The 25,980-nt window shown below is 35.5% G+C and overlaps 1 protein-coding gene across 2 annotated transcripts; it reads right to left on the bottom strand.

Annotated features, from left to right (window-relative positions):
- Positions 1–3,005: 3,005 nt before the first annotated feature.
- KDR (kinase insert domain receptor) lies at positions 3,006–22,276 on the bottom strand. 2 transcript variants are annotated; one of them, XM_072406230.1, is made up of 30 exons: positions 21,964–22,276; positions 20,134–20,209; positions 19,070–19,266; positions 18,197–18,327; positions 17,941–18,109; positions 17,709–17,848; positions 17,336–17,507; positions 17,030–17,144; positions 16,790–16,947; positions 16,539–16,692; positions 15,089–15,212; positions 14,820–14,928; positions 14,010–14,348; positions 13,751–13,897; positions 13,046–13,177; positions 12,206–12,312; positions 11,656–11,791; positions 10,745–10,849; positions 10,549–10,662; positions 10,023–10,111; positions 9,299–9,452; positions 8,939–9,033; positions 8,517–8,639; positions 8,322–8,433; positions 7,852–7,951; positions 7,659–7,764; positions 7,377–7,522; positions 6,627–6,720; positions 6,445–6,530; positions 3,006–5,564 (listed from the first exon to the last, which is right to left on the bottom strand). In XM_072406230.1, exons 1-30 carry the CDS (start codon positions 22,070–22,072, stop codon positions 5,351–5,353), a joined length of 4,053 nt encoding a protein of 1,350 aa, XP_072262331.1. In that variant the 5' UTR covers positions 22,073–22,276; the 3' UTR covers positions 3,006–5,350. The 2 variants fall into 2 exon arrangements, with proteins under 2 accessions (XP_072262331.1, XP_072262332.1); XM_072406231.1 differs by having other exon boundaries at positions 20,134–20,206.
- Between the last annotated feature and the right edge of the window lie 3,704 nt (positions 22,277–25,980).

The following is a 25,980-nucleotide window of genomic DNA, read 5'->3' as shown; positions in this document are numbered from 1 at the left end:
CTGTGCTGTGTAATATCTGTCAGACAGAATCCCATTTCCTCTTCCTTCCGAGGCATTGCAATGCATTCTTCTTCTCTTCCTGTACAGCCGGCTGCTAAACATACCAAGTCATTTGCTCACCTCCATAGTCATGCTTTCTCACAAACGTCCTTACTGCCTTCATTCCTGGGGAAAAGCAAAATACCTCGAGGATTTGTTCCTATTTATACTCACATTGCTGGTAATTTCTCTGCACCCTTTTTCTGCATTAACTATTGCATAACCATTTTAGAATAGTGTATATTTTATTTATTGGAAGCTATTTTCTGACATGACTCCCATTTAATTGCCAATCGCAAAAAAGGTACAATTAAAAACGTCAAACATAGACAGTGGTCAGGACAAGAAAAAATCTGCGGTAAAGCAAAATATAAAATACAACTATTCAAACATCACCTGTTACATGTTTATAGTGCAGTGTTATATAATTTTATATGGGTGTGTCAGATACCACTAGTTGAAATTCCAGCCACTACCCCCTATGGTATTATAGGGGTCTACCTATAAAGAAGTGAATCTGACATTCAACATACATTGTCCAGTGGAGAACTTTCCCGGTCGATGTGTTTTTAATGGCGGTTTCTACCAGAGAATTTTGCGTAATTGTCAAATTAACTGTTTTATAATACCACCCAATTGTGTCCTATAGTGAGAGAAAATTACTATAATATTAGCAGTTTCCCCTTTTATTGAGCCTGATTTAATAAAGCTCCCCAAGTCTGGAGCGGATACACTTTCATCAGTGAAGTTGGGTGATTCAGCAAACCTGGAATGGATCTGGTTCAGTATTCAAAACATTTGCTAACAAATAGCAAATGACTTTTAAGAAACCCATTCCAGGTTTGCTGGATCACCCAGCTTCACTGATGAAAGTGTATCCTCTCCAGCCTTGGGAAGCTTTAATAATTCAGGCTCATCCAGACAAGAAAAAATGGCCCCAGTGGAATATTCTGACCGCATTATTATTTGGATTTTTTCCTACTTTCTCACCAGTGACAATAATCACAAGGACAAAGACAAATACTTAATCTTTCTAATGGTAATAAAACAAGACAGGGTCTTTAAACCTTTCAGACAATACATAAAACAGAAAAGTTTCCCTTTACATATAGGCAAATTTTTGACTTTTTCTGTAAAATCAAATTTGATCTGGGCCATCTAGTTCTATTTAATATGTCACTGTAAACTAATCATTGAGGGAAAAGTATTTCAACAAATGCACAATCATTCCCGTGGATAGCTATGCTGCACTGATCTGAAAGTTAAGATCAAGGGATTCAATTAAGGTAATACAAATGGCATTCATAGGTATATGGGTTTGACTGAAGCACTGTGTAAATTTTGTTTTAAAAATGTACTAAGCAATCAGTATTGGTCTTGTTTCAGTATTGGGGTCATGCTTCAATTTACAGGAAAGTTCAAGATTTGCATGTACTATGTGTCTATATCTTCGAACCAATTTACTGATGAGCAGATTGCATTGAAAATAGGGTTATGCAAATGTCATCAAAAGCTCAGCTTGATTTTCCTGGTTGATAGATTTACTTTAAACTTTTGTCAAATTGTGTTTCTTTTTTATAATCACTAAAATTGGCATTGAGATTTGTTTTTAATAATGCTAAAAAAATCAAAGCACGTGCTTATTTTTCACAACCACAGCTGGACAGAAACAATGTCCAGGTGTTTTCATATGTGGTATTCTATTGACATCTATCCTCTGGAAAATCTATTTCTGTTTTGGGAATCATCTGGTAATCTCATAATTTCGGACATATGGAGAGATTCAGTAATTGACCATTCCAAGTATATTACATATCAGATCTAACATTTACTTCATAAACTGTAAGAAGCTTGTCATTTGTTATTACAGCAGAATTCCAGGCAAGCAGCTGAATACACAGGCAAAGTTCTACCTACAAAATGAATTTGTAATTCTGTGCATCTGGTTTTGTAATTCAGAGACCACTGCCAAGCAGCATCACCAGGTCCTCGACCTACATTATAGTACAAGAAGAGTTTGGTATTGAACACCCCTCAAACTTGATATCTGGATATTGTAGTGCAGCAGCATTGTAGTGCTGACAGTCCCGTTCCTAATTAATTTTGCTGTGCAGGGGATATTATTATTATTAAACTGTATTTATAAGTGCCAACATATTACACAACTGTACATTGAATAGAGGTTGCAAGTGACAGACAGATACAGAGGAGGAGAGTACTCAGCCCAAAAGAGCTTACAAGATGGGGGAAGTAGCACACAAAAGGAGGGGGTATTTTAAAGACAAATTTAGTATCTTATACCAATTGCATTTAAAAATACATTTAATATTTTTTTTAATTAAAATGCCATATGCCATAATTTGCAAATATGCATCATGGTAGACATATCTGTCAAAATGAACCCTTACAGCACTGCAGTTTCTGATCTTCCCCCCATTGTTAGTGCCTTTATGTTCTTTGTCTTTGTGGTTTCTGCACTTGGTCTTTGGGGTCTCTGCCATCTTTTTTTTCTTTAAAGGATTATTACATGGATTAAAAGTGGTCCCCATGCTGAAAGGATAGAGGAAAGTAGTCAGGTTGTACTGTGCAAGATCAGGTAATTGCTACATTTCAAAATGGAGTTCTGTTTGAGGCAGAGCTGGCACTCTCATTGGACATTTACTGTACGCTATGGTCTAGGTTGGTATACTTGCCATAAAGGAAAATGAGCCACCCAAGCCACTTTGTCAAATTTGTCATCCACTGCTATTTTTAGGAATGTGGGGCACTTATTTTAGTTTTTAGCTATGATTTGGACCAGTAGGATGTTTGGGTTGTTGTAGGGAAATAAAAGTGTGGCAAGCCTTGCATCTTCGAACCTACAGAATTTTCCTGTTGACCACAAAAAATGTTGTATCTTGCTATTTGTTGTATTGTATACTATACACATTCTACAGAGCAGATTCTACATAACAGATCAGGAGGCATTATTTGTAAAAATAGTTTATTTATTCATTAAACTCAAACTAATTATACATCTTAATACAGAACAAATTAAAAAAAAACAAAAACAAATGACCTAAGAAAGTTAACCGTAACTGATGAACTAAATATACATTAAATAGCTTATCTGAGATATACCATTAACATTCATCATTTTTTGATATGAATACTGTAATCTGAGCTTTAATGGCTTTTTCATCCATTAGCTAATACGCAGCATGTCAACACATTCATACGCTCAACATTTGCTTTTTTCCAAAAAGTAAAAATAGTTCTGCAAAATGAGTGTACCAATAACATTCACCCATATGACAGTATGCATTTCATACATTAAGCTAAGCAGAGTGATATGTAAAGTAATACACATTTTAGATGCATATTACTGTCACCAAACCTTCTCTGCATAAAGACAATTATATAAATAAGTTCATTTCCAATTTTTAATACAATTACAACCCTGTCTATTACAAACATATTTGTGAACTTTAATATTAGTACATGGGGATTGTATGAAATGAATAGACATTCATTTGGTACTTGCTTCAGAACATACCCCAACAGGAAAAATGCTCTGCATTTGGAACACTGGAAAGTATAATCAATAAGCAGCCCTTGTTAAAATTGATCTATTAATGCAGTTATAATGCATTCAGCTTACAACAACATCTTTTATTACATGTACTACCTTATAATTGTATGCATTACTGAGACTAGATTATAGAAATGCATGTATTTACATATTGTAACCCAAAGTAAATCAGCTTTAAAACAAGCCCTTGCTGACCCCTGTAGCTGTAAGCACTGTGAAGTAATTCCTCAACATTTACAGGAAAGGCACTTAAGTCATTCTAGTGCTTCGTTTAGCAGTTCAGCTCTTCCTCCTCACCTGCACCCAGAGCCATATTCTTACCTTAGGGATTGGAGGTGGAAGAGACGGAGCTGAGAATATGTAAATACTTGAATGTCTGTAACCTGGTGCCCCTTAAGACATGCAACTAGATTTCCTCAAAAGACATAAAATAAAAATACTTTACAGCTGTTAAAATTCTATCAATTATCAACAAAGGAACATGTGGTCATCTTAATGCACAAAAAACATCTTATAAATAACATATATTACATTTGTTTTCAGTATGTTGTGCTCAAAATAAGTACAACATTGTGTTCTTACTAAAATAATTACAAACTATTTACAATACATTTAACTATATAATTGTTAATTAGTGTGTGTTTGTATGTCCTTTAGGCATGGCTATAAAAAGGCACAAATCTACTCAATTTAGTGCTAACTGTACAAATATAATTGTTGAACCTTTTGTATCCCAACCAGTGTGACAGTATCCATACCATGTCACTCAAAAAAAGTTCTTGGTGATAATTCATGGTCATTCATGATAAGTAATACCCATCACATAGTGCATACTAGACAGTTAATTTGTGAAAACTTGCATAAAAGTATTTGAGGTGCCAAGTTTATATTTTTACACATGGTACACATATACAGTTTCTGCAGATTTAGTGCTATAATTTAAATCCTATTTACTTATTATTGTAACACTGATTGCACAGAGAGAAGTAGAAAATGCTTTGGCAACTAGTATACAGCATGCAGCCAGTGTATTAAGCAATGACTCCTGTTCTTCAAAAAATTAAAAAAAATGTGCTTATGTAACATCTGACATCAGTATTGAACCCAAGAGTGCAATAAATTAGATTGAAGGTTATTGTACAGGTATAGTTGAACTCCAGATAGGTGACCACAAACTTAAGTTTAACTATGGAACAATTTTGTAAAATTGTCTCAGGAATTGTAATATTATATTGAGATAGATGTGGTTTATCTGTAATCAGGTAAATAATTACATGTTGTTAACATTTAGAATTCTGTATAAACCAATATTATCATATCATATTATCATATCATATTATCATATGTAGATTTCCATGTAACCCAGTACACGCCTACCAGTTACTGTCCAACATTGCCTGGTTATATATCCATACTGCTGTAAGCAGCTGTAGGTCTGTTTTCAGACCTGATATTAAAAGAAGGTAGATATGTATACTGCCAGCTTCGGAAGATCTGGTTGTTAGTCAATTAGTGTCTAGATATGACACATGGCTACCTATGATCCAAATCCTGTTTCTGTAACAGCATAAAAATGTCTAGTTGTTAATACTTTGAGAGCAAGCCATTCATTGGTCAATACTGAAACATCCAGGGGTCCTAGTTCTGCACAGAACTGAAATACTGTCCTTTAACGGTCCTCATACAGAGCAGATGTCCATATTTTCTCTGTTTGGGAACTGTATGATGTCCACTCTGAATCTATACATCGGTGCTCAACTCAATAACAGCTTGGTGTTGGTTTCTTTCTTTGTAGCAGTTATCCAGTGAACTTTCCCTTTTTAGCAGTTTAGTCTTTTCATTAGCGTCATGAGCAGTTTCTGTGTCATCAGAGTGATATCCAGACTGGTAATCACTGGTTTGGTTTGAGGATCCAGATGTGACTGATTCTTTGCTTTTGCTTGGCATCAGAATGCTAAAATGGTACGAAATATAAAAATTGTAACTCCAGTTACGCTTTGATAAACACTCTGCTAAGACCAAAATACCTGGATCAGTAATCTGTGCAAAAATTCTTTATAGGGTGGTTAGACCATTGCAAACACAATGGTGAAAATATCAGCATTGCTACAGAATATGGCTTCTGTAGGTAATTCAGTATCTGAGTTGGGCATGTTCTAATAATGATTCAGTAAGAGATATTTACAGGGCTTCTGTGCAGAAGAGACTACAGATGGAAGCATGACAACTATGTGCATATTATGATAGACAAATAAATGTCTAAATCGGACACAATTACAGTTCCATTTCACTACTTTGGTTGTAACAATATTGTTAGGCCATTGAAATAACCCAAAACATAGCTCTCAAAAACAGATAGATCAACAAATTGAAACTTAAAATACCCTATGTTTGAAACCATATTGCCTAGCAGTTAAAGGGTCAGTCAAGGGTGATGAAGTCGAAGGTGGATTCTGGTGGGCTAAGTGAACACAAATTTTCATTGATCTTAAAAATTCAACCTCAAAATCTTTTTATAATAATTCCCTACTCTGCTTCTGCTTGACTTGCAATTATATTGTTTCTGTCTACCTTTCCTTGTTTTAGCATCTTCTTTTCTATTCTTGAAAATATCAAATAATATAACCAAAAGGGAGACTTGGAACCCCCTAATGGTGTTTGGTGTTAAGTAAGAACTGTTTCTTTTTACCTAATAATCATCAGCCAGATTCAAAGTTTGACTGGAAAATAGCTGAAAAAAGGAATCCAGCAGATATATATGAATATAGCAGTTACTACCTAATTAAAGTGATAGTTGGAGCCAACTGTGTTCAAATAAAATCCATCTCATTTACCCAAATAACTGAGTTTCCTTTTGGTTGCTCTCCAGGGTCCTCAACTCTTCTGATGCAAGTATCATTCCACTATCTGTTTGGCTGTCCTAAAAATGAAGAACAGGTTTATTTATTATACGACAACATTCTTTGAATTATCCACCAGGACTAATCAGTCAGCAGCCAATAAATATGATCCTTACATCAGGGGCTACTCTCACTGTAGGCTCTACAGGAATATCCTCAAAAGTCTTCACACTGACAGGCCGGCTGTTTCTCTTGGTGTTTTGCATTAACCTGTAAAAAGTGAATAATGTTAGACAAATAAAAGATCTGTTAACTGCAGGGAAAAAATCATGTACTCTAGCTTACACACATTGTATACATTTAAAAAAAGTCATTATGAAGGTACAGTTGCAAGGACAGGAAAAGGGAGAAACTTTCTCCAATAGGGATCATTCTTACAGTCAGTGATATAAAATTCAGTCTAGGAACATCATATGAACACAAAACACGCGATCTGCATATTTGTTCGAATTGGTTATGCCAATGACTCCCAAACTATTAGACAAACTATTAAGGCCTGATTTATCAAAGCTCTCCAAGCATGGAGAAGATAGACTATTATCAGTGAACCTAGGTGATTCAGCAGTTTTAAAATGGATCTGGATTATGGCTGAAAACATTTGTTAACTAAGAGCAATTCATTTTTAAGACATCCATGCCAGGTTTCTAAAACAAAGTAAAATATTTAGGTGGGAGATTGACTTTTATATAAATTTCACTGACTTGTGACTTTCTTATAAAAATTATATCTAAAGCTCTATAAATTGCCACTTCCAAAAAAGGATCAAAATCCTAAACTAAAGTCAAAATCCTAAACTAAACTAAAAGTAATCATCTGCAATACATGTCATTTATGAAAGATATAAAAGTAACATTTATGTCAGTACCGTATTCCTGCTGCATTGTCATAGTGGAATTTTGAATCACACATTTCCTCTCCTTCCATACAGGAAACAGGTGAGGTGGGCACTGAGAGCCCGGAGTCTTCTTCAATATTTAAAGTCACTGTAAGTGGAATGTAGTCTTTTCCATCCTAAAAGAAAAAATGACACAAAATGTTAAATAGAATGTAGTTTTATGCAATATTATGTTCTGAACATAATTAAATTACTTTTGTACGCACTACTGATTATTATGCTCAATGTGTTATAAAAGATAAATATATTTACCATTTGCACATTTGCTTGCAACACATTCCCCAGATGTTCCACTAGTTCCGTGAAGGTGGGTCTCTGCAGGGGATCTCCATGCCAGCACTCTAGCATTGTCTGATATCTGTTATGACAAAATCAATTCAGTAGGTGAAACACTTTTTTATTGTTGGATCTTATAGACATTCCGGCTGCTGTATGGGAAACTTACATTTCCACAGATGCATAATCTGGAGCTCTCATGCGTGTACCTTCTTTTAATCTTCTACAGAAATCTTCATCGATCTGGACACCAGGATATGGAGATCCACCTAAAATGAAAGTGTTTATTATTTGGAGCTCATTGACACCATTGCAGTATGAAAAATCCACTTTCTTAAATCGTGTTAATGTGCACAAAGCATGCATGTTAGGTTTTTACACCTTTAGAAAGAACTATGTTTTTACATTTTAAAAATTTGTGTCATGTTCCCATAGGTTCCCCTTACTCCCATTTTGTATTAATCAATACAAATCAAAATGATATGAACAGGAAGCAACTACAAAATAAAATTTTAATTCTTTGACTATACCTAGAAACGTAATGAATCACAATGCTTGGTATCATGGTCAGATTAACAAAAGGATTTCCTGTGTATTTATTTTTCTTTATGAAGCCGGAAATATATATGTGTGACTCACCTAATGAAAAGATTTCCCAGAGTAGGACCCCGAATGACCATACATCGCTTTGTGTTGTGTAGACTCTGTCAAAAATGGTCTCTGGCGCCATCCATTTGAGAGGAAGCCGAGCCTTCAGGAAGAAGACAAGCGGTTAGAGAAAAAAAAAAAAAGATAAAACTAGAAAGCGTTATGAAATCCAAAAACTCTACTCACATCCCCTTTCCGTACATAATCTGGATCTTTATAGACATCTCGTGCTAAGCCAAAGTCACAGATTTTGACCACATTGTTTTCCGCTAGGAGTATGTTACGAGCTGCCAAGTCCCGGTGAATGCACTGTAAAAGTGGCAATACAAAAATACATTTATATATTTGAAAAAAAGTTAAGACCACAGAGCACAATAGTATATTTTTAAGGTTTTTTTTATATCTATACCCTATCTATACCCTACTCTTATTCATTTGGAATCTCTCAACACCAACAAATGCAGCTGCAACATGTAATATGTAATATGGCATGTGCTGTCCTTCTTAAAGAATTAAAGGAGAAAACATGAATATTCTGAACAGGTAGTAATATTTTTTGTTAACAAAAAACAATGTAAAACAATTACCCAATATAAGATAGCACATACCTTACGTGAGGCCATATACTCCATGCCACGGGCCACCTGGAAGCTGTATGAGATAAGGTCTTCCATGCTGAGCTGGTTCTTGTAAACTTCTTCAACTTAAAATAGAATAAAATCAAATTAGAGAATGCATTCTGTTGGCAAAATTATAGATCTCATCCTTAAAGGAATACTATCATTAATACCAAGTAATAACTCTCATAAGGGTTGAGACCCCTGACCTGGACCTAAAAAAAATAGGCAGAGTCTATATTTTGCAGCTTCACAAAATATATAATTAAGCATTTACATAAGTCTGAAATTGAATATAAAAGACTTTAAATATCATTTAGTTTCAGTGTTATCAGGAAAATATGCACATACCTTCTTCTTCCTCCACATCACTTAGAGATTTCTCTTCTGCAAAACCAGAACTAGCTGAGCTTTGGCTGCTGGCAATACTATCTAGTCTCTTCTTCAGGTCCCTGGGTGTCTCTACATAATGTTGTCTGGCCTGTCTGTACCGCACAGACTTGGTCTACAAGTAAAGAAAATGTATGCTTTTCAGTCAGTATAGAGAGCAGAATGATACTGTTGTATTTTTTGCTTCGTTATCATTATCTAAACATTGAACAAGGGCTCAGTATCTTGTTCAGAGGAAAATCTATTAACATTTAAGTATATATATAGTGGTTTAGTGTTTGGCAATTTGCATGGAATTTAAATATATGTGCGGTGGTTCTCAAATCCCAATAAAAAAACATACTGACTATTCAATTGGGAAGATAAAACAACCCTAAAAGTATATAGTTATTATGTTTTAATAGAGTAGTACATTTGCTGCTTATGTACGTAATTAAGTAGTTAATGTGTTAACATTTATACTGATGGTGTATATGGCTATTGCTAAGACAGCAAATACTTCTGTGTTTTTTAATATATATCAACATTCTGCCTTTTGTCCGTGAAATCAGATTGTGGAGACAGGAAGGAGGCCAAATAGTACTCCGTCTACAGCATTTCAGTACAATATATTTACATTTCTAAGGAATGTAAACACATTAATGAATAAAAGAACAAACTCTGTGTTTCATGTACTTATAAATACCTTGTACAGAACAAAGTCATTCCTTTTACTTCTTAAAAATGCAGAGAGATTCCCATACTGACAGTATTCAACGATTACCATTAGTGGACCTGCAAGAAAGATGATAAACAATATTTAGTTTGTATTTCTCTATCTTCAATTTACCCTCATTCAGCATTGCCAAAAGCATAAATGTATTACTGATAGGACCCAGTCCTTATCACAAATATCAATGTAAACTGTTTTTAGGTATTAGTAGGAAGGCTCAGAACATCAAGATTGTTGTCTGTGTCCCAGCTGGGGAGGTTATCGCCAGGAATGGGCCAAGAAAAATTTACTGCACTTGAATCCCAAAAGCCATAATACCCAATAGCGGTTCTAAAACTTCCCAAGTGTGTCTAAAAAGCACTCCCTGATGTTACATTGGAACAACCAAAAATTGACCATTTGTCAGACTACCTAGGGACAAACAGGTCGGTAGGTGCCCATTCAGCAACAAGAAGGTTAAAGAAACTTGAAAGCTAGTAAATAGAAAGAAAGTCCTCACCTCCTGGTTTGGTGCAAGCTCCAAGCAAGTTCACAACATTTAGATGATGGCCAATGTGACTGAGGATTTTTAACTCCGACATCAATGCTCTGTATTCACTATCAGTTGCTCCCTCTGTATAAACAGTAATTATATTGTCACAAAAATAATACTAAGAAAACAATTTGTTAACATCAGTTGTAAACTTTAGATTTACCTTTCAGCATTTTAACTGCAACAGTTTTGCAAGTGCCAGTTTTATCGATTCCAAATGCATCTGCTTCCACAACTTGCCCAAAAGCCCCACGGCCAAGAGGTTTCCCTGTATGTAAAATATTCTAATTGTGAATTGCCATCAAAAGTAATTAATCAAATCATGTCATCAAGTCATAAATCTTTCAATCTTTAGATGTTAATTAGATGCTATAAATGCCAAATGTATGTGAAAAAACCCTGAAATGCAGAATATTGTGGTTTCACAGGTATCACTGATTGTTGATGAATTATAATTATCAAATAAATAGCAACATTAGTTTTTTAAATGAATAATAAACATGAGGCTGTGTTAACTGCAATTAACCAGTGGAAAAAATCTTATTTTAGTACCCCTCGCACATGATTGGAAAAATGTGAAAAAAGATTCACTATATTTACTATTATTCACTTTGCATCATGAAAATACAATCTTTAAAGTTAGGTGGCTTTACTAAGTGAACAGATTCTACTCCTTCAATTAATCATTCGTACTCTCTGTTTCTCTGACGTAATAAGGCAAAGGGCATTGTATATAGTGAAGTATTTCATACATACAATTTACAAGTAACACTTTATATTTCAAGCTGTGCTATGTAAATAAAAACTAAAATCTGCTAAAATATTAGTAAAAATCATTGTTTTTTTACATTCAAATTTATCATATCAGTTAAATGCATTCACATTTGTACATTTTCCTGTGCTTGTGTGTTCTTTTTTTGCAAGTATTTTGGTTCATTGCAGACAGTAGAATCTATGCCTCTCTGATAGACAAGACTAATGAGGATTTGTGATTGTTTTTTACAATATTGTTGTCCTATGATCAGAAAATATTAGTTTTACTAATAATTTTCAGCTATTGATATATAAACGCACCTAATTTAAGGCGATCTCTTGGAAATTCCCATTTTGCTGAGTCATAGAGTAATCTTTCACATTGCTCATCAAGCGGTACTTCACCAGGGTCCATAATTATAGATAAATAGCCAGCCTTGAGTTCTTCTTCATTGGGCTAGAAACACACAACACATTTGGTCAACCATTTATAACAGTGTGAAATATATAACCAACTAAAGCCCCTTTGTGCCACTACTGTAAATTGCTGAAGAAGCAGAGATCAGCAGGGACACCATCGTTTAGTTCCACGGTCCCACACATTTCCCAGAGTTCACACGGATCATAATTAATTTTTTTCTTCATAACAAGAAAAGAATGCTCAGGAATGTTTTCTTTATGAGCAATTGCAATTAAAACTAAAGTAATACATCCCCAGTAAATCAAGGAACAGTTTGATGGCATTGAAAGGGAAAATGTGTCTGTTGACATAAGTACAATGGGAAGGACTTAAAACAAAGAGCTTTCAGTCAGCTTTCATTTGTCATGCCAGGCAAATACTAATAGACAGTAGAGAATCTTGATTCATTACCCTCTTTACGGTCCGAAGGATGATTACAAGAAGCAACCAAAAGAACAAGGCAATCACACCGGTGCCAACCAGAATAACGAGCTCCAGATTTGTTTTCTCTTCAGAGCCTGGGGGGAAACAATTGGACATTTGACAGTTTATGTCAGCTCTCTGTTTTAGGGTAGTCGTAAAGTCATCAAACACAGTCCATTAAGTCTAAGCAAGGAAGATTACTGAGAAAAATGAGGCATGCTGCTATATTGGTTCAACAGAAGATTTGTACTTCTTGATGAGTTTAGCATTGCATGAGGATTACGTATAGTCTGGCTTTTAACGTCCTACTTCTAGTACTGCACTGTAATCTCAGCCTATCTTGCAGCCCCCCAACTACTTGCATAAAAACTAAAGAAAGACCACCTTCCTTGGGTAAACTTTTTATTAACGTACATCTAAAGCTGAAATGATTTTTATTTGAAGTAGATTGTTTTGAATAGAATGGTTAGTTAGTTCTTTTATATTTGGGTGGTTTGCAGCTCTGTACAGACTTGGATTTGTGTAAATGTCTAAAAGGTGTTGTCTTTGTCCATTGGATATTTAAAATACACTCAAGGCAATACATTTTTTGAAAAAAAAAGTGAATTCATTTGTTCTGTTTTTTTAAAAATGAAATACATTTTGTCAATAAATATGTGTCCTATTGATAAAATGTTGCAACTTTTTTTTAAGTATGATGGTAATAAAATAGCACCAATTAATATTATGCACAATCTGTGTTTGTATTGATGAAGGAAGGTCAAAGCAAAGAAAATGCAAAGAAATTGGTACAGAGAGAGTTTACTACTTTTATGTATCACTGCATACCATTCACAGTAAAGTACATTTCGGCTTGTGCACACCCCAAATCATTGCAGGCTTGGCAGGAATAGAAACCTTCATCTTGTTTTCTTACACGTTGTATGGTTAAAGTTCTGTTACGGTCCCTTAAAATAATCCCTGAAAGAAGAACAAAATTATTTAGGATACAGTGATAATACTAAATCTGGTAATTTTTGTATAGCATTGGGTAAAGGTTAGCACCTTTGTCAGCTTTGTACAGTGTTTGTCCCCATTGCTGAAACATTACACCTCACTTGTTCAAGGAGGGGTCTGCAAGATGGGAATGATGGGAAATAGGTCCAATGAGTAAATATTTGTCAGGTTTAAATTCAAGTCCTTAAACAACCCAATGATCAGCACAGCAGGCTGATGATGACAGTCAAGTCAGTCAAAATTGGCCACAGTGGCCATTTTCTAAGGGAAAAATTCCTTACTTATTGGTATGTGTTGACAGAAAGTGGAGGATAATTTCTTCAAATGAGAGACAGGCAGCAAAAAGGTACTGGTCAGGTTTTAACTATTCTCTGATCTATAAACTCAAAATGATTGCCATTGATAAAGGTTTCGAAGAAATGGGATCTGTTACATATGCAGGGTGGAAATCAGCCATTTAATAATAAAATTGACAATTAGCTTTACACCCAGAGGAAATTCTGTTATTGTTAGATTATATTTAAAATTTTGTAATACCTGAGTCTCCAACCAGAACATCAGCATTTTTGAACCAAAAAATCTTTGGATGAGGAGTACCAGTGGCTTGGCAATGCACCTCCACCGTCTCACTAATATTGGTAGTCTGGTTCTTCAGTGCAGGGTGAATGATTGGAGCTTCCAGTGCTGTGAATACAAGATGTAAGATTATACATATAAGATTACTTCAACTATTTGCATATATACATATTTGCATCTTGCAATATTTGCATATGTTACTACATAGGCGTGGTCTTACCAAGAACATTAATTTCTGTGATAGAACATTCATTCTTCTCCATTTTCTTGTTATATGCCATACACATATAGACACCCTGGTCACGGCTAGAGATGTCTTGTAAATGCAGCTCTGAGGTGATGTTTACTCCATCCCTGATCGCAATAGCGGAATCCATTTCCATTTTGCTGAAAACATTTAGGTTTTCACAAATGAACTTTGACCTGCTCATTGGTATAGCGGAGTGCAACTTGTACCAGACTGGTTTCTTATATGTCTCTTTATCTGCAGTGCACTGAAGGGTCACATTGTCCTGTTCGGTAAAGTTGCCATTGTGGTTCACGCTGATGCTGAGCTCACCTGAAAGATAAAAATATTAGCAGTCATTTTACATTGTGTTGATTTAAAGTCGAGTCTGATTGCTTTGGATTTCTTCTGTCTGTACTTCTACTAATACCTGCACTGCATTATCAAAAAACTTGTATTACAATAGTTTGCTCTTGGAGCATATGCAAGTAGTTTCCATTTTATTCACACCATCCAGGATTTCACAGTTGTCTGCTTAGCCTTATGAAATGTAGGCTTATAGCAACTTTTTAGGTCATTATATGATCTAAAAGTATACCAATGGGAAGTGTGTGTGTGTGGGGCTATTTTTTCTAAATTTAGCACAATTCTGTTTATTTTAGACATTCAAACAGGTAAACAAGAATTTAATACCATCTATAAAACAAATTTAAGCTTGGCAGACACACATGAAACATACAGTCTTTAAAAACTTTAAATCATCTAGAATAGGGAAGTTAAGAAAATGTTTTTTCTTGAACTTACGTGCAACGAGAAAAGCAATGCTGTGTTCATCTTTTCCTGCTTCATTTGTAGCCGAACATTTGTAAATTGCAGAAACGTTAGCTGAGGCGATAGACAGCTTGCTGACAGTCTAAAAAACAACACGAAAGCCATCAGTGATATTGATATGATAAAAAAAAAAATTCTTAGTGATTAGGTTTACATTTTATTATTATTTTCATTTTTTATTTCAAGCAGTCAACTCCCTGTAAGATTTTAAAAATATCTTATATTTTAAAAACAAAATTCACCTTTATTTTATCTTCAATGACATCGGTACGTGTTTCAGGTATCTCAACTGCATTGCCTCCTTGTTTGTCCTGAATATTCCTCCAGTTTGGACATCTGTAAGTATTCTTCTTTCCATCGGCTAATCTGAATAAAAGGAAATGAAGTCCTTTTAATAACACGAGCATAAGTAGTATAAATACAAAATATCTATAAATAAAAAAAGGACACTCGAGCATTATGTCGCTTTCTAGATCAATGGAGCATGTGAAGATCAATACATTGTAAATAAATAGTAGTATCCGGGTAAAAAGGTGAACCGCCGACATCCTTATCCAAAATTAGATCCAATATTTGGATGGGAGGAAGCAGAGGCAGGGGCTCATAGAAATAAGAAAAAAACAGGTTCATTCATAAGTTCCTCATTCTCCCAATGAAGAGACACATTCACCCTCCTGAAAGATTTTTTCTGTGGGATGCTAGGAAGCGCCGTGGTTCCAAAGGAAGATGCTAAAGGAAGTCATCTGGTCAACAACAGCAGGAAAGCGGAATGCTCTGGTCCCTGAGGCAGGAAGTCTGAGCCGGTGCAAAGGTCTGATAAGGGAAGCTATGTAGGCCAACCACAGGATCTTTGTCTGTCATCCCTGCATCAATCAGTAGACTTCCTTTCAGATGGCCTTTCACCCAGATAAAACTAAGCACTGCATGCTCCATTATGACTACAAACTACTATATCCAAGTAGACATGATAAAATGCTCATTTAGAAGAGTGCAGATTAAGACAGAGGTATCTATGTCTGAGACCCTCTGGAAGATATACATTGCAGTTGTTCTTCTCTCAGATAAGACAAACAAGTTCACATGAATCAATCACAAGTACATTACAAGACGCCTCTTCCATCATTATGACCACTAAACAACTTATAATTTTTCCTTTGGCTTTGGAACTGATAGCTTACGATGCTACTAAAATGTAAACAGCAAGGGCTCCAATTTATATTTGATGCAACCATTTGCATTGAGCTCTACTATTGTTGAATTCCATTCCATTTTTAACAGGCAAGTTCTGGCACTCTGCTTAGTAAACATTTAATAATATTATCATTATTTTGTATTATGACAAAGTTTATAGTTGTGGCACTAGCTAGCTTGCAATTGAATGTCCCATTCATACTCATAGTCTAATTCCTGCAACATAGTCTAGTTAATTTTAGAGGGAAGCCAATAAACAAACTCACACTAAGATGCTGAGTACATACAAACACCATGGAGATAGTGTCCTGGTTAGGATTTAAACCTAGGACCCTAGCTACATTACAAAGCAAATGTGCTAACCACTGAACCACCACCATACCTGATAATACCCAAAGACATATGATAACTCTTTCATGAACTGACTGAACTAAGCAATAGCATTTTATAAGTAGGTGAGCTTTAAAGAGAATGTTCATGTTAATTGACCAGTTAACTTACTGAGATGAGGTGCATTCTTCCAGCAGTTGCCATGTCCATTGGATATTAACTGGTGCCGGATTTCCAGATGCAGTACAAGTTAGGGTAGAACGTTTCCCAAACTTGATTGTTTCTACAGAAGTAGACACTGCCTTTTCACATATGTGTGGAGGAACTAGAAAGGAAAATATCAATGGTTTTATTTTCTTTTTTTACCTTTTTTGTAATTTTTTATAAACCATTCACTTGTTCATTGAGGAGAAATAACTCACCATGCACAATGAGCTGGAAACTGTACTTCTCATAATCGTTTGTCCGTGGATTTGTAAGGACAACTGTATAATTGCCAGAGTCCCGTTCACTGCATTCATTTATAGACAGATGGTATGGCGTTTTGTGATTGTGGTGAAATGGTTTATCATTTTTAAACCTGTAAAAGCACAACAATATTACATCTAGAAAAAGCAAATTATTGTCTTTTGAAAAATGAGCTCTTTAAAGAGATCTCTTACCATCTGGCCTCAGGATCAGGAAATGCAGTAAATTTAACTGGTATCCTGACGCGATCTCCAGATTTCACTATAAACACCTTTTCCATTTTGTCATCCAGAAAAATAAAGGGTTTTTCTGAAAAAAGTCAAGCAACCAATTTATACTATTGTGTGAAAAACTTCAATCACCTAATCACATTATAGAATGATGAACAAAATGTAAATCATATTTTCAACTGAACACCTGAGCTAATAACATGCCTAATGTAATATCTTGCCCTGGCAATTGTTACCTTTTGAGTAAAAGTAACATGACAAGGTACTTACCATATACTATGACTGTGGTGCTGTTAGTCTTATTCATTCTTCCTGTATCTCCTGTGCAGCTGTAATCCCCTCCATCTGTCAAAGTTGCCTCTTCTATGATCAGTGTACTGTAATGCTCCATTTCAGTTGGGGTATAAATTAGTTTCCCTCTAATCAGTGCCACGCCATCATCCTAAAATAACAAAACTATTACCTTTCACTTTTTAAAACAACTGTTTTTTGTTGTTTCAATATATATATATAAAACAAAAATAAAAACCATTTGACAAAGGGCAGCTTCGGAAAGCTCAGGTCACCTTCTAGATTTAATTGCTTTAGTGTACACACAATTTAATATAATTTAAGAAAAAAATTGAAGAAGAACTATACTTACAAGAATTGAAGGATAGTCCCAGCTGTGTTTCACTCTGACATTTAATGGGGTGTGAGCTTTGCAGGTTAGTTCCAACCTGTCCCCTACAGCCAGTTTAATCTGAGGATATGGGTTCATTGACAGGCTATAGATCTTATACTCTGACAACAATAAACAGAAAAGAATTGTTTAAATATTATTCACATGAAAAAAACATTGCAGATAATAAAGGATTCTTATTTATTAATATTACCTATAACTACAATGATGAAGTTGCGGGATCGGTAGGTTTCCCCATTTAGAGTTGTCTCACAGAAGACCATATCGACAAACCTCAACAATGCACTGGAGATGATGAACCCTATCTGATAATGCCACTGAACGGTGAGTCCATTGGGGACAAATGTGTTGTCTGCATATTTCTAGGGAATAAACATTGCGCATTATTCACACAGTCTCACATGATTTGTATTTTAATAAATGAAGTCAATAAGGAATATGCCACTTACCGTACGAAGCGTCATGTTAAGATCCGGTCTTGAGGCCAGACATGGAATGATCACAGTTTCATTGTTAGAAGCAGTGCCATGGATGGTCACAGCAAGAAGATTTTCGTTTGACACAAATGGAGATGGCTGGTCTAAAGATGACATTAGATTGACAAATATTACCCTAGTGTGTAATACAATTGGGATTCTCATCTCTGTGATGTTAATAGTTCCTAGTTAGAGGCTAGATTTGACTACTGCATTGTGAAGTAACAGACTAACGAGCCTCAGAAAAAGAGCTATGCCATATCTCCCGTCACAATAACAGTGAATGTATAATTGTACATACTGTACACGCACCAGATTCTCGTCGCATATCGCCCCTGAGCCGATTATCGGGCGAGAACCAGTGGACGTGTGTACGTAGCTTTACTCTACGTAGATGAAGCCCACCTAGAGCGGGTCAGGTTGTTAGCAATTGCATTGAGTTTACTTTTATTTTACTTTATTTTTCAATGTGTCAGCATAAAAACTTGTCTATTCAAAACTTTTTTGAATAAAAATTCATAAGAATCATAAAAAGAGAAGTTAAATATAAAAAATCTGAGAGTTTTAACTATTCCCCATTGTATACAAAACAACGGGATTAAACAAGGTAAAAACAACTTCACAAAATTAGAACCAGCTTTATACTTTCATGTAAATGCATATCTGAAAGTTTGAATATAACTGCAAGTTGTGGAGAAATAACAATGACCTACTAATTGTCATAGCTAATGGTCAATATGGTATCTATGAATGCTAGTGGGTAGAAAATAGGTAAAAATGAAAAGTGCTAAACTGTGTGCTAGAATACAATCTAGATATAAAGTAGCACAACTTGAATCTACTCACCTACAACAGACACATGAACACTTGTGGTAGCATTGCTTCCTTCATAGAAGCACGTATACATTCCAGTATCATTTGCTGTTAGCTCTCCCACCACAAGGATTTGGCAAAAGACATCCTCGTTGCACTGAGTCAGGGATACACGGTTATCATCAGTGCTGAGGTTCATAGGCCAAGACCACTCAACTGGCTGCTCACCACTAGAAAAAAAAAAGATATGCACCATCATGTTAAATTTTGCATTACATCATACGTTGATCAGAAAACAGCGTGTTTTACAGAAGGTTATGTTAAAAGTAAGCAAAACTGAATGCATGTATGTACCATTCAATTACTATATTGACAGCCAAGCTTCTAAGGAGACTTTACACCATCAACATTCTGACTCATCTGAAAGTTCAGCAAGGTTCAACACATGTTATGCAGGTCACCTAAGTTTCTGAAAACAAAACTTACTAAACCATGTCTTTATGGAGAAAACTTTGTGTGCAAGGGCACAGTCCGGCTGAAATTGAAGGGTCTTCCCCAAATTACAAGTGGCTATGTAGGCTATAATATTACCAGTTGCCTTCACTGGAAACACCTGAACTTAATAATTTAGAGAGGTGACCGCATAGTTTTATCCACAGTGTAGGTTGTATTTATGCCACAATCTGTTCTACCAGTTTGGCACAGGCAACACTTTCAGCAAATTAGTAAGACATTCAATGGAAACGCAGCCGTTGTTGACATCTGAAGATGTTAGCTGCCAACTTATAATAATGATCGCTGCCTTCAATGGGGTAACTAAGCCAGAAAAAAATAAAGATCAGGAGTTCCAACTTCACTCTGACCCAATAGGTCACATGCTTTCTTTTAACTCAGCAACTCAGGATATATGAAGCCAAAGACATCCAACACAGAAGGGATCGTCTATTCTAGCAGTTGAAAAAACCCAAACCTTCGGGTAAAAAGTATTCAATATCCATTTTATTAACCAATCGTAGCTTTAATAACTCATGGCATCCAAAATATCAGAACCAACAGACCAGCACAGACATCGTATTTGGAGTGTGTCTTTAACTTACCTGCATGTGATGTTCAGCGTACTGTTTAGGGGTTTTACCACATTACTTTTCTTAGTACTTAAAGTTGGGAAATCTGCTGAGAATAAAAAAACAAGTGGGTATAACTTTTCTGTGCATAGTGTAAAACTTCCATGATAACGTCTTAACTGTGGCCCTTCACAGCTCAGTTTATCATAACAGGAAGATGGTGCAGATGGTCCAGGGGAGAAATGCAAAGCAAATCAATTCTTACACTTGGGTGGAGTTCCTGTTATTCGACTGGGCTAGCTTTAATGTCCCTTACAGCGGATATAGGACAGTGGAATTTTTCAGCCCTCATCTGATGATCTCACTGTTTGGACCAATACTAAAAATTGTTTGCTGTGATAACTGAACTGGACCTCTAAATACTAATTTTCAGAAAAAGGACCGGGCATTATTTTGTCACACTGAGGTGGCATGAGACACTAGCCCTTCTCCCACTGTGACTTCCCAACGCCCTTCCTATGTCCTTTCCCGTAAGCGACGCACGGAAATTTTATGATTCTCACCTCCCTTCCCGAATATTTGCATCACACACCAGCTGATTATTATTGCACAACATAGACAGTATTAGTGTGCGTACATGTGGAAAATAAAGGAGTAAAAATATTACAAATGTTAGATCATTAGATACACACATAAGGTAATTTAATAAAGGAGTTAAGAATCTTCTAACATTGTGTCTAATTCTCTAAAAAAGTTAAAACTCTTCAATAAATAAATGTGTGAATATTTACATATTGTATCCTAAAAGCAATTTTGTGAACATTTTATTACCCAATCATGATGTTTTTCACATAATTGAATAGTAGAAGTTAGTATTTACACAATTTGTGCTCAGTGCAGATCCTCAAAGTTTTGGTCAATTATAGTGTGAATATTTACTATGTATATATATAAACCTGTGAAAAATAGCTGTTTTAAAAATGGGTGTTAAAGTGAATAGGAACTTGCATTCACATGATTGGATATTTGAAGTGAATGTTTACGTATGAAGATTCTTAAGTCTTTCAAACTTAAAGTTAGATGTTCCAACCACACAGCAGATCAAGGTGTATGAATGTATAACCCTTGCGTTTACAATGTCGGTGCGATTCTTTCTCCAGAGGAGAAAAATCACTTGCACGGTCAGAAGCAACTTTTTACTTCCAAGAACAACACAGGCACAAAGAAGTTCCTAACCTCTTCCATACAGGTAAATGAACGCATACAGGTAAATGAACGCAATTGGGAGTATGAATGAGCATGCGGTACAACGCTAAGGTTTACCGCAAAACTGAAAGGGGCCTTAGTGTATGTATGCACTGTCAAATATTAGGGGCTTCCAAATAATAAGCATTACATTTTATATAAAAAAATGAATTGTTAATAAAGTCAGTAAAAGCTAAGTATTATTGTACATGTGGGCTCGTAATGGGCTAACACCTTGAGTTGCAGTCCTTTTTCTTTTATTGATAATTCATCATTATTTTCAGTTAAAGGCAAACACCTAAAATCCAAACATTGGTAATTTGATGAGTTTCTAAATATTTTATAATTGTATTTATTAAATAAAAGTCTTCTATCCATGTTGATGGGGTAATGACAGAGAGGTGTCCCTTAACAGAATCAGGTGATACAGAACTTTTCTACTGGTATTAAATATGAACAGTTCTGACAGCCAAGGCTAGAAATCAACACAAAGCAGTGTAAGTCATATTATATAGACTTCCTATGAACAGGTATATTCAGGACAACAGTTACAAGGTGATTTTTCTTCATTTTGAAGATTTTGTTCTATTTAGCACTTATCTAGTTATTATGTCTCACCTGATGCCAGAAGGGATCCCAGCAGACTGCTGTGCAGAATTACCATCAGCATCATTTTGATCCTTTTATTCTCCATTAGAAACATCATATCCAGTTCAGGAACTGTCATAAACTGAAGACATGAGCAGTGATCATATACTGGTCTAAAGCTCGTAGATCAGATATAGGTTGTAGATCAGCTCCTGTGGCTAGGCATAGGTCAGCTCCTGGTAATAGATCCCGTGTCCCGGCTCCCAGATGCTCATACAACGTGCATAGAGAAGGTTCCCCTCCGGCTATGAGGCTGCATCACTGTGTGCAAGACCTGCTGCGAGTCCCTGCTACTCCCTACAGTCAGCGCCACGCCCACACACACAGACCCCGCCCACTGCAAGGAAACTTCACTCTGCACTCCAATACACCCTACAACACAGATCTACTATATAGATCAATAATACTATACAAAATGGACCTGCAATACAATAAATTTACACTGCAGATGTACAATATAAATCTTCCATACAGATCTACAATATACATGTACAGTGCATATCTACTATACAGATATACAATACAATACAATATATCTACAATACAGATATACAATACAATACAATATATCTACAATACAGATATACAATACAATACAATATATCTACAATACAGATATACAATACAATACAATATATCTACAATACAGATATACAATACAATACAATATATCTACAATACAGATATACAATACAATACAATATATCTACAACACAGATATACAATACAGGTCACAACACAGATCTACGACTAAGGCTGCATACACACGTACAATAATTGTCATTGGAAAGGATCTTTCACGATTCTTTCCAACAACTATGGACTACACGATGCATGAATGAGCTCTGTACATACAGCACTGTTCTGCTCTATGGAGAGGGGAGGGGGAGAACGACGGAGTGGCACCCTGCTGCGTGCTCTCCCCCTTTGCTTCCATTAGGATCCTTCTTCGTCCATCATCCGTGGATCCGCCAGGACGGTCGTTCGGACGATGGATGATGGATGCTGTACACACGCCAGATTCTCATCCGATATAAGCCCTGAGCCGATTATCAGACGAGAACCATTGGACGTGTGTACTTAGCCTTAGATGCAGTAACATAAATCTACAATACAGATACTGTATCAAACATACATTTGCAATTCATATCTACAATATCAATCCACAATACAGATGTACAATATAAAAAAATGTAGGGTGTTGGCATTTTTGACAGCATTATCTCGATCTGCCGTTTTTCCAAAATGCTTTATTTTGTTTTCCTTAATGCATGTTGCAATACACCTTGGCACATTAGACCCGATTTCTTAAAACTCTCCAAGGCTGCAGAAGATACACTTTCATCAGTGAACCTGGAATAGATTTCATAAAAGTTATTTGCTATTTTTTATCAAATGTTTTCTATCCTGGACCAGATCCATTCCAGGTTTCCTGGATCGCCCCAGTTCACTGATGAAAGTGTATCGTCTCCAGTCTTGGAGAGCTTTCCTAAATAAGGCCCATAATGCATTGCAAAATAATGTGCTTCATTTAAATGTTGGATGTTTTATTTTCACCCAGCACACACCAAGATTAGCAAAATAACCCAACTAATGTGGAGTGATAAAGCTGTAAGGAATAGTGAACTTTGCATATCAACCTTTCAACCTATTATAGAATAATATATTTCATATAATGTTTTATGTAAAATACCTTTTATGTAAAGTGAAATTTCCAAATTTAGGTACACTTTAATATAATTGTATTTCATAGCCACAATAGCCACAGAGACCTGGAGCTCAACTGAGGCCAGCAGCATAGAGTTCATCCAGCTTCCATTATAAAGACATGTCCATAGGAGTTATCTGTAGACAGACAGTGCAGTCAGATTCCCTGCTGAGTAAAAGTTATAGAATAAACAGCTTGGATCTGTGTTTCTCAACCAGTGTTCTGTGGAACCCTAGGGCTGCTCCAATGGTTGCTAAAGGTTCTGTGAGCAATAGGCAATTTGTGCCTTTCAGGTCAGTTACATTCACACCAATGATCTATGGCTATCTGTAAGGGTGACATTCTTCCCATTGACCAGCAATGTAAGAGGCATTCTTACCACTGACCACCACACTAATGTACTGCGAGTTGTAGATATAGTAATTATAGTACGGGTTCCCTTGAACAAAGTCAGACCCATATGACGGTTGATCCACCAAAGAGCAGAACATGTTCATTTTGTAGGATATATACTTTATTGTTCAATTATCTTAGTAAAGCTTCACTTTATTCACACAGTACTCAAGCAAAAGTTCTTTATTAATCTCCTTTGCATATAATTGAGTGTGCAACATAAACATAGCTTCACCTAAGCAAAGTGTATTTAATGGGTAGATGCTCACACAATTATTATGTTTGCATACACGATATATGTGGGTGTTCAACATTAAAAGTAAGTAAATATCCTTTATTCTAAAATTGTACAGTATGGAACATGGGAGATGGCTGAAGTAGCATTTTTTTTTGGTTTTTAGACTAAGATTAAACAGTCAAAGTAGAATAATAATCCACAAACATACCAGTGTCCAGCCAAACTGGGTAAACTTTCTGGAATGGTGCAAAATCTGACCAATGAAAAAGATTCCCATTAGCAAAATGTGTTTATATCTTTCTCGACTTTCATTTTTCTTTACACATCAAACCTTTGTATATGTCTGATGGATGCACACAAATACACACAATATATAACAAGAGAAAACATCATGGGATTTAATAATCAGATAAAAAGAGCACTATGCAGACCCCCTTGTGCGCAGGGAAGAATGTTATGTAATGTAATGTTGTGGCCAGTAGGGGACCTTCTGATCCTTTACAAAATTACAAGGGATAAAAAAAATTTAAACAAGGCATAACAACTATGAGATTTTCACAATGAAGTTATCCAGATTATGAATGTAATTCTAATAATTATCATCCTTGTGATCAACTACAGGTACATGATTTACCATCCATTTGTTATTCAGTATGAATTGCAAATAATTTTACTATTATATCTATTCAGAATCATTCGGTTTTGGAAAAAAAATGTTTTGATTGAAATATGAGGGTAACCAATTAACAAAAAATGTATTTTTGTTTGACATGTTGCACGAATAGAGATATATGTAATTGTTTTGATTGATTTTTTTATTAAAAAATTGCATATTGTATGTCTAGCATTATACTGAGAGGAAGTGATAACATCTCTCCATATTAAAAGAAATAATAAAGTAATGATATGTCATGAAATGATTACTATGTAAAAAATGGCTAATATAACATTGTAAGAAAACTAAAATGCCCCATAGTGGTTTTTGTTCCACATATCCGAGCATAAAATTGTGATCAAAAGAAAACAGGTATCCAAATATCCATAGCATCTTTAGCACAATGATTAGGCATATGATTAACCAGTTCACCAGAGTGACTATGCATTTGGACCTTGAGTTAGCAGCTATGTTTAGAAAGGTAAATGAGCTTGTGCATATGTTGGGATGCATACTTATGAGACTTGATTTATTAAAGCTCTCCAAGGCTGGAGAGTATACACTTTTATCAGTGAAGCTGGGTGATCCAGCAAACCTGCAATTGATCTGGATTTCTAACAAAAAGCAAATGACTTTTAAGTAATCCATTCCAGGTTTGCTAGATCACCCAGCTTCACTGATGAAAGTGTATCGCCTAAAGTCTTGGAGAGCTTTAATAAATCAGGACCATAGATGAACAGGTAAGGGAGAGCAAGCAATGCTTTACTGCTTCAGGCATTTCTTTCACTGGATCTTTTTTAGAAAAAATCCTACTTATCCAAGTTACTATTTCCCTGAAAATTACTTGCCAGACTGTCATGAAAGGTTTACAATAGTTTTGCTATCTCTATGGATTTCTGTAAGCTTAAGGAAGAAAAGCTGGTTGTTCATTGCTATCCAATTGTATTGTATCTGTATCATATTTATATTAAATCATACATTAACAGGCAAATA

This window comes from Pyxicephalus adspersus, chromosome 3 (assembly GCF_032062135.1).
Source record: "Pyxicephalus adspersus chromosome 3, UCB_Pads_2.0, whole genome shotgun sequence".
NCBI lineage: Eukaryota > Metazoa > Chordata > Amphibia > Anura > Pyxicephalidae > Pyxicephalus > Pyxicephalus adspersus.
This window is presented reverse-complemented; position numbering and strand designations above follow the sequence as displayed.

Bases quoted from the DNA above. Each gene is read 5' to 3' on its own strand.
- KDR (XM_072406230.1), bottom strand. From the start codon at position 22,072: ATGACAGTTCCTGAACTGGATATGATGTTTCTAATGGAGAATAAAAGG. The intron at 17,508-17,708 runs GTAAGTATAGTT...TTGTTATTTTAG, and splicing joins GGGACTATCCTTCAATTCTT to GATGATGGCGTGGCACTGAT. The intron at 11,792-12,205 runs GTAATGAATCAA...GTGTGTTTCTAG, and splicing joins TCCTTCGGACCGTAAAGAGG to CCCAATGAAGAAGAACTCAA.